At 41.6% G+C, this 16369-nt stretch overlaps 1 protein-coding gene across 1 annotated transcript; it reads left to right on the forward strand.

The window, feature by feature from the left end:
* Positions 1-13264: 13264 nt before the first annotated feature.
* On the forward strand, positions 13265-14987 carry HRH1 (histamine receptor H1). Its single transcript, XM_006917624.1, has one exon. It carries the CDS (start codon positions 13299-13301, stop codon positions 14757-14759), a length of 1461 nt encoding a protein of 486 aa, XP_006917686.1. The 5' UTR covers positions 13265-13298; the 3' UTR covers positions 14760-14987.
* Positions 14988-16369: the final 1382 nt, after the last annotated feature.

A 16369-nucleotide genomic window follows, 5' to 3' on the forward strand; every position in this document is an offset into this window, starting at 1 on the left:
GTGTGGTCAAGCAAAGAATCTTGGTCAGTGCCTACTGTGTGCCAAGCAATGCTAGTATAAGAGACTATGAAGCTGATTAAGACATAGCTTCTGTGCCCAAGGAACTTGCAGCCTAACAGGAGACAGGAAAGCTCTACACAAATAATCAAAATACAGAGTCAGCACTAAATGCCATAAGGAGAAACTGATAACTTTACCAACCTTGGAGTTGGGGCTGGGGAGAGAAGAGATGCATCTAGCTAGGAGCTGTGGCATTGGAACTGATCCTTTCTTATCTTCCCAACTTTTAGGTTAGGAATTTTGATGTTGGAGTCAGTCAGTCCTTGTTTCAAAGCCCAACTGGGCCATGTAACTGTGTGAGCTTGGGCAAGGGATAGGGACAGTCTCATCTGGAAAACAGGGGCAATAATAGTTTCTACCTCAGGGGGTTTGCTGTGAGGATTAAATGAGATGACACCTATCTGACTCTTAGTCTCAATAAGTGTAACTCTTATTTCTAGACTTTAGAGATAAGGTGCTAGTGGGAAAGATGTGTTGCAGACCAAAGCACTGCCCAGCACAGTGCAGAAAGGGAAGAGCAGGAAGCGTTGAACAGGATGTTTGATCTGTTCATCTTGATTCTTGGTGCCGAGGACACAGAGATGACTCAGACTTAAATCTGGTACCCAAAGTCTAATGAAATAGTCTGACCAGTAATTAAGGAATTATATAACCCAGTTTGATAAGGGTTATAACAGAGGTCTGTACAAAGTTCAGGAAAATCCTGGAGAAGGAAGCAAATTGACTCTGTCTGGTGGAATTGAGAAAAGCCTTAAAGGAAGTGATATTAGAGCTAGGTTGTAAGGGATTGATTGCATGTCAGGCCGGGAGGAAGGGAACAGGCATCCTGGCAGAAAGAAGAGTATTTGCAAAGGTATAGGGTGTGAAAGAACAGGTCTATTTAGGGAAAGTGGTTTCCCTGAAGATGAGGTTACAGGATAAGTTGGGATGAGATGGAAAAGGCTCTTGTGTGATAGGGTCAAAGGTATTAACGTATAATTAGTCGCTGCTTGGCCCTCCCGCTCAGTTTCCATAGCAGAATCTGTTTTTGAATGCTGTCTCTTGGACTTTTGTTGTGCTGATTGGAGTAATGAATATGGAGAAGACACTGGGAAAGCTAAGTGGATTTATATTAGAAAGTCATGGCCCACCAATGAATCAGGAAGATTGGAAAGTGGGCAAGAGAAAGAGAGAATAAAGCAGGAGCTAATGCAATCTTAAGTTTGTTAAAGGAGAGAGATTTGAGGGGGGCAACTGACATAGGAAGTGGCACTATGTGGTGATAGATGGGAGAGAAGTTCTTTAGGATTTTTTTTTTTTTTTTTTTGGCCTCTTTAAGAGTCTTCAGGGAATGTTTATTTTTCCATATTGTTTCTTCCTGAGTGTCGGACTTGAATTTTTTTAAATTGTAATTCCATTGGTAGACCGGACATAAGACAGCCCAGTTTTATTTGAGTTACACTTTGGGGGCTTATGCTATGTATCCTATTATCCTGACTATAGTGGCAAGACATTAAAGGGTTCTGAATAGGGGAAAGAGGAGATTGGATTTGTGGTTTTAGATGGATTGTCCGGCTTCTGTGTGTAGGACGTGTTGAAGGGACCAAGATCAGGATTAGGATGATCAATTAGGAAGCTGTTAGAACAGTTGAGAGGAGATGTTATCAAAGTCGGAACCAGAGCAGCCGTAGCACAAATGATCACTATCTCTGCTCTTCATAATCTGTAGTGTAAAATTTTAAAGGCCTAAGTATGAGGTGGCAGCCACAGGGAAGGAAACTAACTCTCTTTACCTGTGGGATGAGTAAGATCATAATCAGATCCAAAGGCCTTCGGTTTCCTTTGCGTAAGTCGCATCCAGAAGGAAGCTCATTTGAGCAGCCCAGAGCTTTGGTGTGCCACCTGGGAGACTCACTTTTCACTTCTGCAGTGCTTGAAGAGATGGAGACAGGACCATCTTCTTTTTGGTCTCTTACACTCACACATACCCTTCAGGAACATTCTTTATCTGGAGGCGAATTAAGTCTGTCCATTTGCCAAAGGAAGCAGCAGCCCAAAGTCAGCTTTGCTGTCAGTCACTAGGGAGATGATTGCTGTTGAGACTGGCTAATTAACCAGCAGGACAGAAAGTTCTTGGTTGAACTAGGACACAGCCCTAGTTCTCTCTAACACACACAGAACAAGGAGAAGTATGAGAGTCTTACTCATGTTTCCATCTCCAGCAGCTTGGCCTAACATAACACCTAGTACCACATTATTGCTTAATTAATAGTTCCTGAATATATTAATGAATTAGCATAACATGAAACCATGAAGGTAGTCTTGTTAGTTCAGGGCAGATTCATCTCTTCACTCATTCATCATTTATTGAGCTCCTCCTACCCTTGGCTTTGGGTGAGGACAGTGGTGCACAGTCCTGGCTAAATCTGGAGAGTTTTGAAAAATTTTGAAACCCTGATCAATTAAATCAGAATCATGTCCAAGGGTAGGATCCAGGAATTAGTATGTTTTTAAAATGTGATTGAAATGGGCAGCCAAGGTTGAGTCCCAGTGGGCTATCTGTTAGAATTAGAGGTGAATATCATATCACCCCTGCCCTTGTAAGGATCAAAATCTAAGTGGGGGATACCTGAATTCATTCATTCATTCATTCATTCATTCAGTAGAATGCAGAGTATTCAATGCCTTAATAGAGATATGGAAATAATACTGTGGGAACCCAGAGGAAAGAATGCTTAAATGTGTCTAAAGAATACAAGAAAGCTTAAAAGAGGAAGGAATTTTTAAGATAGGTTTTGTAGGGTGAATAGAAGTTTATCAATATTGTCTTTCTTTTTTTTTTCTTTCTTTCCTTTCTCCATCCCTCCCTTCCTCCTGTCTTCTTCCCCTTCTCCCTCTTTTCTTCACATCTTCTTTATCAACATTTCCATATCCCTTTTCTCTTTTCATCCTTCTCACCTACTTTGTTCCAGGCAGGCTCTGAAGTAGGCCCAGATAGAGATATTCGTAAACAAAAATGAGGTCCCAACCCTCAAGGCACATTTTCTTCCAGGAGGAAGGAATAACATGTGCAGAGCTACAAAGGCTAAAAGAACCTAGGGTGTTTGGGGGATAGTAACTTAACTTTTACTAGAGTCAAGAAGTCCAACATGACAGAAATGTCATGCCAGCAGCCTAAAGAGTGTGAAATTTTCCTTAAAGGCTTTTAGGAGCAAAATAATTGTATGACGAGATTTAAAACAGTGTTTACCACATTTTAGGTGGTACCTGAAGTGGCTCTAAATGGTACATAGGTGTGGCATTAATTAATATTGACTCACACTGGTTTTCAGTCCTGATTCCCTCTAGGAGAGTCTCGGTTTGGTGCTCGTAGGCCTTTAACACCTATCTTGCACTTGCTCATCTTTCTTTTTAACAAAGCAGAGCCTTCCTCAAAATGTCTGGCTAGTACTTAATCGCATTGCTTTGTTGTCATCCTATTTATTTTCATGGAAAGCTTCTGTGGATAACAAAAAATAGATGACTGATTTTTTTATATGTCATAGTAAAATAAACTGAAGCTAAAAAAAGTGGGTCCATTAAAAATACATAAAGTAGATATAATGAGGATAGGTAAATAACTGAAGGAGAGATCCAGTTCATCAATATTTCTTTTTATGGGTCATGCTTTGGTGTCAAGTCTAAGAACTCTTTGCCTAGCCCTGGATCCTGAAGATTGTCTCAAATGTATTTTTCTAAAAGTTTCATTTAAATCTATGAGCCATTTTGTGTTATTATTATTATTATTATTTTTTAAAGAGGTATGAGGTCTCAGTTGAGATTCAGGTTTTTGCCTATGAACATCCAAGTGATCCAGTACCATTAGTTGAAAAGGCCCTTTCCTCAGTTAAATTCATTTTTCATCTTTGTAAAAAAATCTCTTGGCCATATTTGTGTTGGTCTATTTCTTGGTTCTCTATTCTGTTCCACTGTGTCTACCCCTCCACCAATACCACAGTCTTGATTTCTGTAATTATATAAGTCTTGAAATCAGGTAGACTTATTTCTCTCATTTCTTCTTATTTTCTAAAATGATTTGGCTATTATAGTTCCTTTGCCTTTTCACATAAAGTTTAGAATAACCTTGTCCATATCTATAAGACATCTTGCTGAGATTTGGATAGGAATTGCATTAAATTTGTACATTGATTTGGGGAGAATGGATGTATTTTCTATGCTGAGTCTCCCAATCCATGAACACTGTGTATCCTATTTATTTAGATCTTTTATTTCTTTCATCAGCATTTTGTAGTTTTCAGCATGCTAGGCCTCTACATCAGCATCCCAGAGTTTCTAGCTGGGCTGCCTTTGCTCTCCACCTTTCAGAGTCATCATATGTTTGTTTTAATATAATGGTTAGGGTTTTTATTTGGATTTAGCAGAAGGATAGGGTAAAGCACTTTTACTCCATCTTCTCTGAATCAAACATCTCAGTATGTTTTAAAAGCTCTCCAGGCAGCCAAGGTTGATAATCACCAGTATAGACTGTAAGCTCCATGAGGGCAGTGGTTGTATCTACCCTTTACCTGTCATAACATCTGTACCTGATCTCTTAATAAAGATCTTTTGGATAGATGGATGGACCGATGGAAGGAAGGGAAAATGAATGGGTGGTTGGATAGATGGATGGTTGGGTGGATGGATGGATGGTTGGAAGGATGGATGGATGAAGGAATATCAGAACCAGCAGCCAGACTTATTCTAACTATCTATACCCCTGCGCATAAATACCCCTATCTAGAGACAAGTCTGGCCCCAGAACCAGCAAGAGGGCTTGACCAGCAGGTGGCGCTGAGGAGCCCCAGGTGTGCGCTTGGGGCATAGTCAGGCACTGGGTCACTTGAATGAAGGAGACAGACATTAAAGAAACTCCTAATTCTCTAGGAGCTCTCACTTCTAAACATCACATTTACCTCTCCTTTCTCTTCTGCCAGATCTTTTATTTACTTCAATATCATAAGTGATTTTTTTTCTCAAAAAGAGAACAGCCTGGATAACTTTGGTCTTTGAAAGTGCTTTCCTCAAGGCTTAATCTTCAGGGATTTGACACGAAGAGAAAACATTATTCATTGTGCCCTGAAATAATAAGTGTGTGTGCTGAGCCTGGTGTTGTTTGTGTTCACTGTGTCCTCATCTAATGCTAGCACAGATATTCATATTTCCAATTCCATGAAATCTTTATTTAAAGCATTCTTTGATTTCCCTCTCTTTCTTACCATAGTGAAAAGGAGTGTAAGTGAGGGCAAAGGATGGGGTCTGAAGCCCAGTCAAATGTCTTAGAAGGTGAGTATCACTTGGGCCTTTAAATGAAACTTGCTCTTCAGTCACTCTTGGATCTTAGTGCAGGGCATCAAGGCCTATAAACTCCAGAAGCCCCTGTTTTCACATCTATAATAGGGAGCAAAAATGATTCCTTTATTGTGAGGTGACTGGCACTGTGAGGAGTAAATGAGTCAACACAAAAAACCTGCCAGTCCAATGCTGGTATGTAGAAAGTGTTTGAAATATTACTTTTCTTTTCCTGCATTGCTTTTTAAGGACAAAAGTTAAGGAGTAACAGAGCTGGGCTTTTTATACTTGTTTTGTTTGCCATTTGATGATAATTATCCTTCAGCTTCCTTTTCCTGTGCCTAATTTAAAAAATCTCAGCCTGTCACACCAGGGGTGGGAAATAGGAAGAGCAGACAAACAATCAAACACGACCAACCTCCCAAACGCTTAAGCCAAATTATAAAATGAGAGATAGTCATGGAGGTACAGAAGAAAAGGGTTGCTGTAGCTAGGCTATTTCCATACTTTTTATTGACAAATAATCTTTTATTACATGGCTATACCATATTTTGATTATCCACTCACCAACTGATGGACATTTGGGTTATTTTTACCCAGTGAGTCCACCGCCTGACCACAAAGTCATATACCACTTGTGTCTTACCCAGAGGCTAACTCTTAACCCAGCATTGCCCTAGATTCTAAGTCCAGTTCCTGTAGCACTGGGCTCATAATGGGATTTTGCTTTTTGTAGTCTGCTCTCTGCTCCACAGCCAGTGGCATTAATAAGCCTGGGTGTTTTATGGAAATTATGCTCTGACCAGACTCAATAAGAATATGCAGTATTTGAGGTACCCTCCTGCATGATGCCTTTTTCTCGGAATTAGAGCAAAAAAAGAGTGTTCTGACTTACTTGAGCAGAATAACCAACTAATGCAAATGTGGCAGAGGGTCGAGCAGTTTGGAATGGGGAGTGGTGGGTGAGGAGTCAGTTTAGAATGTCTCAAGAAAGGAATCCCAAACTCACTTTTTACTAAAGAAAATAAAAGATGCTCTAAGAATGTGAAAGGCATTTCTTTTTTTTAAGATTTTTTTTCCAGTGAAATGTATTTTATTTTAAAAAATGAGTGCAATTAGTTCTTATTTTCCCTATTATACAACTAAGATGTCATTGTTGAAATCTTGGGAAATACTAAAACTAATAAACATTGTTCACTCCTCAGAGGAAAACAGTGTTAACATAACCTAACAAGGATTCACCCTGGCTCTAAGCCTGTTAGTTAATAGAATTGACATCATCCCGTACAAACAATGTCTGTTGTCAATTTAATTTCATTATGAGCATTTTCTGTATCATTACTGGTGCTCTATAAATGTGGTTATCAAAGACTGCATGATATACTATTCTGTAGCTATCCCATAATACATTTGGTTCCCAAATTTCAGATTATTTCCTTTTATTTGCTAACATATATAATGTTACAGTGAACATCTTTGTGTGTAAATCCTTATTCATGTTTTGGATTACCATGAAGGAATTTCTAACAATAAAATTTCCAGCAAAAAGTGGGAAAGTTAGCTGAAAGGTATCAGTATTTATCAATAAGATGAATCTTACCTCAAATTTTTATTGATTTAAACATCTTTGTGAAATATATGCCCACACATTCTGCACTTAGGTCTTTCTCCTGTGTCTTCTGCTACTCTTTATTCGAATCTCATTTCTTCGGAACTCATCTAGGAAACCTCTCTTGAGTATCTATCATGTGCCAAACTGGTACCAGCAAAGAAGAATGGCAGTGAGTAAAAAGGTGTGGTCCCCGCTATCACGAAGGGGGCATCCCCTTAATGGTCATGAGTGTCGCACTTCAGAAACAGAAATAGCAGACACACTCTGTGCTCTAAGGTTGCTCCTATATAGTAGAGGAGATTCAGCTAAACAAAAGATGGTAAGATAGGTGATATAAAAGGGAGTGTTAGAAGTGCACGAGAAGAGGAGTAACTAAGAGCTTCAAGGCAAAAGAGTGCTCCAGGCAGGAGAAACAGCACAGGCAAATGCACAGAGGTGTAAAAGAGCTTCCTTATACCTTGGCCCCAACATGTCTTTCCAGATTCATCCTTCTGCGCTCCAGTCACTTATGATTCACTCCCAATTCCTCAAACTTAGCTCTGTACTTTCATTCTTTCTTTTACTCATCCTTAAATTCCTCTTCCTTCCTCCTGGCGAATTTCTACTCATCCTTCAAAGCCCAGCTCATACAACCCCTCTTCTCTGATATTCTTGATTTGACATCCACACTCAATCTCGGGAGAGGCAGTTCCTTCCTTCTCTGACCTGCCATCTGCTTTGATCTTATCTCAGTCATCATACTTCTCCCAGTTGAATTCTAGAATTTTGAATTTAATTTTCTGATGCTGTTTATCCTTTGTCTTTCCTCTCATCAGGGGCAGCGTAGCAGTTAGGATTCCCTTTGGCTGTATGTGATAGAAAATCAAAGCTAATCCAGAAGTGGAGAGTCCTGGCTGATAGGGCAGTTCCATGATCATCAGAAACCTCAACTTTTTCCAAATTTCTACTTTACCTTCCTCATTTTGTGGTTCTTCCTCATGGTCCCAATATGGCTGCTTAAGCTCTATTCACCCTGTCAGCATTCCAGCCAGATGGAAGAATGAAGGGCCAAGGAAAAGAACACATCCTCCCTTTCGGGCTTCTTTCAGAAAGTTGCAAACTACATTTTCATTTCCATTTCTTTGGAACTTAGTCACATGGTCATACTCAGCTACAAATGAGCCTGAGAAATATAGTCTCTATTCCAGGCAGCCATGTACTCAGCTAAAAGCAGAAGTCTATTCCTAAATAAAGGAGAGTTGATATTGAAAGACTTAGCAGTTTCTGCCACAGTGAAAAACAGAGAGAGGTCAAGGATGATTCTGCTGAGCCAACTGGGCTGGCTGTGAGAGCCTGTGTCACTCACCAAGAAATGGAAGAAAATACAATAGCCACTATTAATTGAGCACTTCCTGTATGTCAGGCATGGTACCAGGTACTTTATCCCCATTTTAGAGGGGAGGAAAACTGAGTTTTGGTAGAGTGAAATATCTTGCCCAGCAGAAAGAGGATTGGAACAAAGGTTTACTGATTTACAAAGCACTTGGTTTCTTAACGGCCCTATTCCACCACTCTAATGAGCTCCAAGCCTTCTGTGGACCAGCACTGCTGAAACGGGAGGCAAAGTGGAGGGAGTGAGGCCACTGGAAGCATCTCTCCAAACCCTCTGCCTCCCCTTCCTGCCTATCAGCAGTGATCCACGCCCTTCGGTCTCTTTTACCTAAAACCAACACCTGCAAAGTTTTACTTAGGTAAATAAGTTATCATTGAGAAAGCAGGAATATTTCTAATTTGTAATCAGATCCAGGCCACCTCTTCGTATACCTCCCTGGATGGAGAGCTTATTCTCTCTCAAGGCAATTCATTGCATTGTTAGAAAACATCTATTTCTAGAAAGCCCTCCCTTGCCTTGAGTCGAAAGCTATATTCTTTGGCAATTCAGGGTGCATATTTCCACAGTTGGATCAGTGGCTCTCAACTAAGGATCACTTTGCTCTTCCAGTGGATATCTGGCAATATCTAGAGATATTTTTAGTTGTCATGACTGAAAGTTGGGGAGAGATGCTACTGACTTCTGGTGAGTAAAAGTCAGGGATGCTGCTAAACATCCGACCAGGGCACATGACAGCCCTTCACAACAAATAATTATTCAGCTCAAAATGTCCATAGAATGAAGGCTGAGAAACTGAGTTAGATAGACCTAGGTTCAAATCTTCGCTCCACCAACTGATTCCTAGCTGTGTGACCTTGAGTAAGTTGCTTCCCCATTCTGAGCTTGAGTTGACCATTTCCTCCTCTGTACTCTAGGGCTCATCAGAAGACCTCCTAATGGGCTTGTGGTGGGCATTTAATAACTAATATGTAAAAAGCCCAGGGCTTGGCTCCTTATTGTCGAAGCCACCCCAGTCAGCGTTCCCAGGAATTGGAGGGAACACTGACTGTCTTTGTTTATCCGCTGGTTAAACCTGATTGGATTAGGCTGTTTGTCATCACTTTAGTAATAGGCCCACTGCAGCCTGTGGTTTTGGAATGGAGCCATTGGCTTGCCTGTACACAGGAGCCTCTGAGAGAAGAAAAAGTGTCCATTTCTGCTTGTCACCAAGTCAAGGTCACCCAGGGGTTGGCAAAGCTTTCCCCACCGTTTCAACTGATCCTCCCAACAGTCCAGAGGAGTGGGAGGTGGGGGTGGGGGAGGGGAGGGGTCAATGTTAGCCCTACTTTACTGATGAGGAAATTGGGAGATTGGAGACCTGTTTACTCATGCTCCACACAGCCTGTCAAGTGGCAGAGCCCAGGTGAGATGGTGAGAGCTCTCTCCTACCATCACCCGCTTCTCTAGGGACACAGTGCTATAAAGAACCTACAGGTTTCCTTCCACCTTTCCTCTCAAAATGCCCTGTCTGAAGGGTCTCGTCTAGTTTTGGTTCTCTCTCCCCCAACCTCTCACAGCACCATCTCTATAGGCTCATTCTTGACTCCAGAGAGGGTACTTCAGAACCTGACAGGGTCTGGACAGCCTGAGGGGAGCGTGGCCTCCTGTGTGGCATGAGGTGAAATGAGGATCTGTGTCCCTGCATAACTCCCATACTCTGCCAGAGTGCCAGACGTCTCTTTGGCATTTATAGAGAGAAAACCATTCAGGGATCTATTTTTCAAAATTCAGTTCCCCGGAGGAGGGGGAAGTGCCTTGTATGAGTTATCTCACTGAGTAATGCCTGTTTAGAGATTGGGTGAGAGGATGAGATACTAGGAACAGCATAATGGGCCTGTAACCTGGACAGCACACAGGCCCTGAGCTCAGGATCCTCCAGCTTGGTTTAACGTTCTGCTATCACTGTCTTGAAATTCTTAATAATACTTTAACTTTCCATTTTGCACTGGGCCCTGCAAATGATTCAGCCAGTCCAGAGTGGGACATGAAGACGACGCTGATGTGGCCACTCCTGCTGTCCTCCCAGCCGCCCAGCTCGGTGCCAGGGTTCCCTGAGGCTTCTTCCTCCTCCCAGTACCTGCCTCAGCCTTCCTCTGGCGAGGCATCCTCCAAATGCCATTTGTATGCAGTGTGGGTGCTACAGTTGCCTTTCCAGGAATCCTCCTTTTGAATTCTGTGGTTTAAGAGGACAAATGTGGACTTTCTTGCTCCCGAAACAGATCACTGAGCTGAAAGGAACACTTTGCCAGTAAATATCTGCTGAATAAATAAATTCTGAGCTGAGATATTTCAGACCATCCTGCCCCTCACTCACTTATCCATTCACTTAACAAACATTTATTGATCTTTTGCTTTTATGTTTTTACAAAATAACATGTCCAAACTATGAAGGAAAAAATGCGATAAAGAGTCAAGCTTACGGTGATAGATGAAGAAGATAAACTTATGCTGTTTTAATTTTCTACATTTTATTATGAAAATTATCAATGAAATAGAAAAGTTGGAAGCATTATACAGTGAACACCCAGATACCCACTCCCCAGGTTATAAATTAACATTTTGCTCTTTTTGCTTAACATGTATCTGTTCATTTATCTATTCTTCTAACCAGTCATCCATCCAACTTATTTTCTGATTCATTTTAAAATAAGTTGCAGACATCAGTAGATTTCATTCCAAACCAAACACACTTAATATGTGACACTAATTTTTAGTTTAATGATCTCAACTCAATCATAACATCTTTTCTTTTTTAATCAAAAAGGAAAATATATAGATTTTTATATAAAAATAAATCCCTTACTGTCAAATGTAATCATGGAATTGTAAATAGTATATGCACAGTGGGAAAAAAAAATTATGGAGTTCCCCTCTTTGTGCAATGAGCCAAAGAGAGAAATAAGAAAAGAAAGACACGAGAGAGAAATTTTCTCAAGGCAACGAGGAAAAGAGAGAAATGAGTCACTGCTGTAGGAGGGGGAGGTTAGAGCTGCCTTGAGAATGCCAAGCTATGTCAGTGTTTTAGGCAACTGCTTCCTGCTTCCTTCCTATTAAAACAGTAAAAAATAAAATCCCTGAGATGATTTGCCTTAGCGTCTTTTCTCCTTCCTGAGGTGGCTGTAGACAATTCCAAGGGGCATCGGCTTAGTCAGAGCTGAAGGTGAAACTGCCGGGTATTGACTGGGTATCAGATGTAAGAGTAGAGAAAGATACAGCTGAAGCTGTAGATTTGGGGGTTGTCCTCACAGTGGTGATGGCTGGGGTGGACAAGGGTGAGTGGATAAGGTCTCTGAGGGTAACAGCATAGAGTGACAGGAGCAGAGGGCAAGACTGGGTTACAGGAGGAGAAGGTGATGCTGTTGAAGAAGTCAGAGGAGGCACACTCAGAAAAGTCAGAGGGTTACTATGACTACTGGCCATTCAGAGTTGAAGGAGAACATGGAAAAATACCTAAAGCAAAACTCCTAAAAGGAGACCTGGAAATGCCTTTAGAGATCACCTACTCCACCTTTCACATTTGGCCCATGAGAAAACACAGGCTGACAGATCACTCATAAAATTAGTGGCAGAGCTGGGGCAAAATCAGTGCCACCCAAGTGGTGACTTTCCAACAAAGTAACTCAACCGGTTCTCTCCACAAGGAACAAATGCACTGGGGTCTTGATTTTTATCTTAAACAAACAAACAAACAAACAAACATGAATTTGGCATTTTACTCAGGAATGTATCTGGCTTTGCCTTAATGTAAAACTAGTTTGTTTCTGTTAAATTATTGAGAGAGATTTATACTCTCTGTTAGTGTTTCTCAGTTTTCTTTAAACTCATACCAGTTTTTAATGAATATTAAAATCTAACAACTTCTGGAAGTTTTAATGCCTACTTCTACTGCCCACCCCAACTGAGAATCACAGATAACAAGATACAATCTGTTTTCAGTATAGCCTCACTAGCAAAGAAGGCTGCATAGTTTATGTGATGAAAAAAATTCTTTTTCGAATATAAGAGTAAAATAATAAATAACAAACATGCTTTCTCAAATAACATAACCTACTTTTTCATTTGAGAACCATTCATCTAAGGAGATGGCCTTGATTTATTTTATGCTTTATATACCCTTGTAAATTCCCCCATCTCAGTTAGGGGTGCTTTTAGCTGCAAGTCAAAACTTCTACAATGGTGATGTAAGCAAATAAAATATTTAATTATTTCCCATAATAACTAGTCTGGAGGAAGAAGATTCTAGGTTCTGTTTAGCAACTCAGTGATAACAAGACTCTGGGTTGGCATCTCAGTGGTTTTCTGGGCGATGACATCCATAGCTCCAAGCATCACTTCCTGTCAGGGAGAAAGTGGCAAGTAGGTACAATGCTTATCCTTGTTTTGCTCATTTGGCAGAGAGGAAGCACTTTCTAGAACCCCACCTCTGCCATGAGACTTTCTCATCTACTTCCTTGGCCACAGTTGTGTCTCATGCCCACTCCTAGACCAGCCATTGGCAAAAAACAACTAGAGTGCCATATTCCACTTAGACCAATCGTGATGCAGCCCACCTTCCCAAAACACATACAACATCGGACTTATACAAACTTCACCTTGTTTTTGCCCAACTCCCTCACTACAATGCAAGTTCCTTGAGGGCAGAGATTTTTGTTTTGTTCACTATATTTCCAACACCCAGAACAATGCCAGGAATTCAATAAATAGTCATTAAGTGAAGGAAGGAATGAATGACTATGGAAGAAGGGGATATAGGTTATAGGTAACCAGCATTGTCTACTATCCCCAACAGCATACAACCCCCGTTTGATCGATGTGATGGTACTGACTATTGATAACCAAGACTCTAACCTTAATCCTATGTCTTTCCTCCCAGGGAGTGAGCTATAACTGGAGGCTGCTCTTGTGCCAATGACCCATCCCAATTCCTCCAGTGTCTTAAAAGACAATATGTGTGAAGAGAATAAGACCACCATAGCCAGCCCTCAACTGATGCCTCTGGTGGTGGTCCTGAGCACCATCTCCTTGGTCACAGTAGGGCTCAACCTGCTGGTCCTATGTGCTGTGCAGAAAGAGCGGAAGCTACATACTGTGGGGAACCTGTACATCATCAGCCTCTCGGTGGCAGACCTGATCGTGGGAGCTGTCGTCATGCCCATGAACATCCTCTACCTCCTCATGTCCAAGTGGTCCCTGGGCTGGCCTCTCTGCCTCTTTTGGCTTTCCATGGACTACGTGGCCAGCACAGCATCTATTTTCAGTGTCTTCATCTTGTGCATTGATCGCTATCGCTCTGTCCAGCAGCCCCTCAGATACCTGAAGTATCGCACCAAGACCCGAGCATCGGCCACTATCTTGGGGGCCTGGTTTCTCTCCTTCCTATGGGTTATTCCCATTCTGGGCTGGCATCGCTTCATGCCGCAGACCGCAGGGCACCGAGAGGACAAGTGTGAGACAGACTTCTACAATGTCACCTGGTTCAAGATCATGACCGCCATCATCAACTTCTACCTGCCCACCTTGCTCATGCTCTGGTTCTATGCCAAGATCTACAAGGCTGTACGGCAGCACTGTCAGCATCGGGAATTCATCAATGGATCGCTCCCATCCTTCTCTGAAATTAAGCTGAAGCCAGAGAACCCCAAGGCAGGGGCCAAGAAACCAGGGAAGGAGTCTCCCTTGGAGGTTCTGAAAAGGAAACCGAAAGATGCTGGTGGTGGACATGTCTTGAAGCCACCATCCCAAGACTCCAAGGAGATGAACTCCCCAGATGTCCGCAGCCAAGAAGAGGACAAAGAAGTGTACAAACTCCACTGCTTCCCACTTAACATTGTACAGACACAGACTGAGGCAGAGGGGAGTGGTAGCAGCTACATAGCCAGCAACCAGAGCCAGAGTCAGCTTGAGACAGATGAGCAGGGCCTGAACATGCATGGAGCTAGCGAGTTGTTAGAGGATCAGATCCTAGGTGATAGCCAGTCCTCCCCGACAGACTCAGATACCCCCACAGAGCTGGCATCAGGGAAAGGCAAACCAAGAAGTGGGTCTAGCATAGGCCTGGATTACATCAAGTTCACTTGGAAGAGGCTCCGCTCACATTCGAGACAGTATGTGTCTGGGTTACATATGAACCGAGAACGGAAGGCTGCCAAACAATTGGGTTTTATCATGGCAGCCTTCATCCTTTGCTGGAGTCCTTACTTCATCTTCTTCATGGTCATTGCCTTCTGCAAGAACTGTTGCAATGAACGTGTGCACATGTTCACCATCTGGCTGGGCTACATCAACTCCACGCTTAACCCCCTCATCTACCCTTTGTGCAATGAGAACTTCAAGAAGACATTCAAGAAAATTCTGCACATTCGCTCCTAAGGGAGGCTACAGGGAGGTACAACAAAGTGATGCTTAGGATGTCGCTGAAGGTAATGGAAGGTGAAGGCCTGTGAGTTGCCAGGTACCTGGACTTTCCGGAGTCAAAAGAAGAGTCTTAGGGGCAGGGTCATTTGGAAAGTTCGTAGGCATTGTTGAAAGAAAAGCAGATGGTGGTGGTCAGCAGAGATTGTACTCTGAGTAGAAAGCAGACTATTTCCAAGAGAATCAAATCTGGATGAGCGCTCCTGCCCCTCAGGAAATGTAGGAGCCTCAGACTGTCATTGTAATTTGAACTTCCAGAATGAATTAATTGGCAATTAAAGGGACACAGGGGTAGGATTCTACTGGAGAATTAGAACTCTTGAGCCTTAGTGGAATGGAGCTATATGACTGTGCAGAGACCTTACACATGCAGATAGATGCTGTCCCTTTCCAAGGGTCATCTTGAGAGACATAACAGCTATTCCACTGTGACTGCCACTTCTCAGAACACCTCTCTTCTGAGCCTCTTTTACAGCTTTCTCCAGAACCAATGTCTGAACCACCTTGGAAATTCTGCCTTATTATTTCTTACTCATGCATGTCTCAGAGTTGATAGGAAATTATGCAACTTGCATACCCATCATTTTCAACCCCAAATTCCTTTTAGCTATTAAAAAATGCTGATAAAAGCTGACCTCAAAAGAAAGAGAACGGGAATTTTTTAATGGTTTTACATTAAAAACAAAAATAAAGAATGAGGAGAAGAAAGCCATATTTCTCGAGTGCTATGCCAAGATTATCTCATTTAAGTCTCATGACACCCCACAACAGGAGGGTAATATTACTAGAGAAGGAAATTGAGGTGTAGCAAGGTGAAATAAGGTGCCCAAGATCACATAGCTAGTTATGTCAAAGAGCTAAAATGAAAATCCTGTAGCATTCCAGCTCATTGTAACACATTTTCTCCAAAAGGCAAAAACTTGTCCTGTTAAGTACACACACATACACACATAAACACACAGACATACAATTCCTGAGAGTGGTAGCAATTCTCAAAAGCATATGTTGAGAGCAGCAACAGCTGACACAGAACATGTCTGCAGCCACAGAAGGTGATACTTTGAAGGGACAGTGTGCTATTTATCTGTCAGTTCCTCTGTTTGTCCAAAAATGGTCTTTTTTTATAATTACATCTCTTAAGTAAAAACTAGCAAAGGCATAGGAACATACAGTTTTACTTGGTGTTTACTGCAAACTGGTTGTGATTTATATTTTAAAACTTGATGATAAACTAATATATGTAGCAAATGGATTACATGTATAAACTGGTATTTTGTGTCGTGTGTTGCTGTTTGCATGATCTGTTAAAATGAGAGATTTTTTACCTACCTAAAATATGATATTTGAAACTATGCTGTTACAAGTTTGATTATTTAATTCTAAGATTCTGAGTCTCTTGGACTGAGAAGATGTATTGAAACGTATTGTCAAATGTTATAAGATTTGATATAGGGTTTGTTTGGTTTCTGGTCACATTTGTAAATATCTTTAGAAAAGGACTTTTTATAACTAGCTTCACTCTCACTCTGCTTTGCATCCCCCCAAAACTCTTCTTGCTCAAAACTATG

This window comes from Pteropus alecto, unplaced genomic scaffold (assembly GCF_000325575.1).
Source record: "Pteropus alecto unplaced genomic scaffold, ASM32557v1 scaffold75, whole genome shotgun sequence".
Lineage (NCBI taxonomy): Eukaryota > Metazoa > Chordata > Mammalia > Chiroptera > Pteropodidae > Pteropus > Pteropus alecto.

Coding starts and splice junctions, on each gene's coding strand:
- HRH1 (XM_006917624.1), top strand. CDS start 13,299: ATGACCCATCCCAATTCCTCCAGTGTCTTAAAAGACAATATGTGTGAA.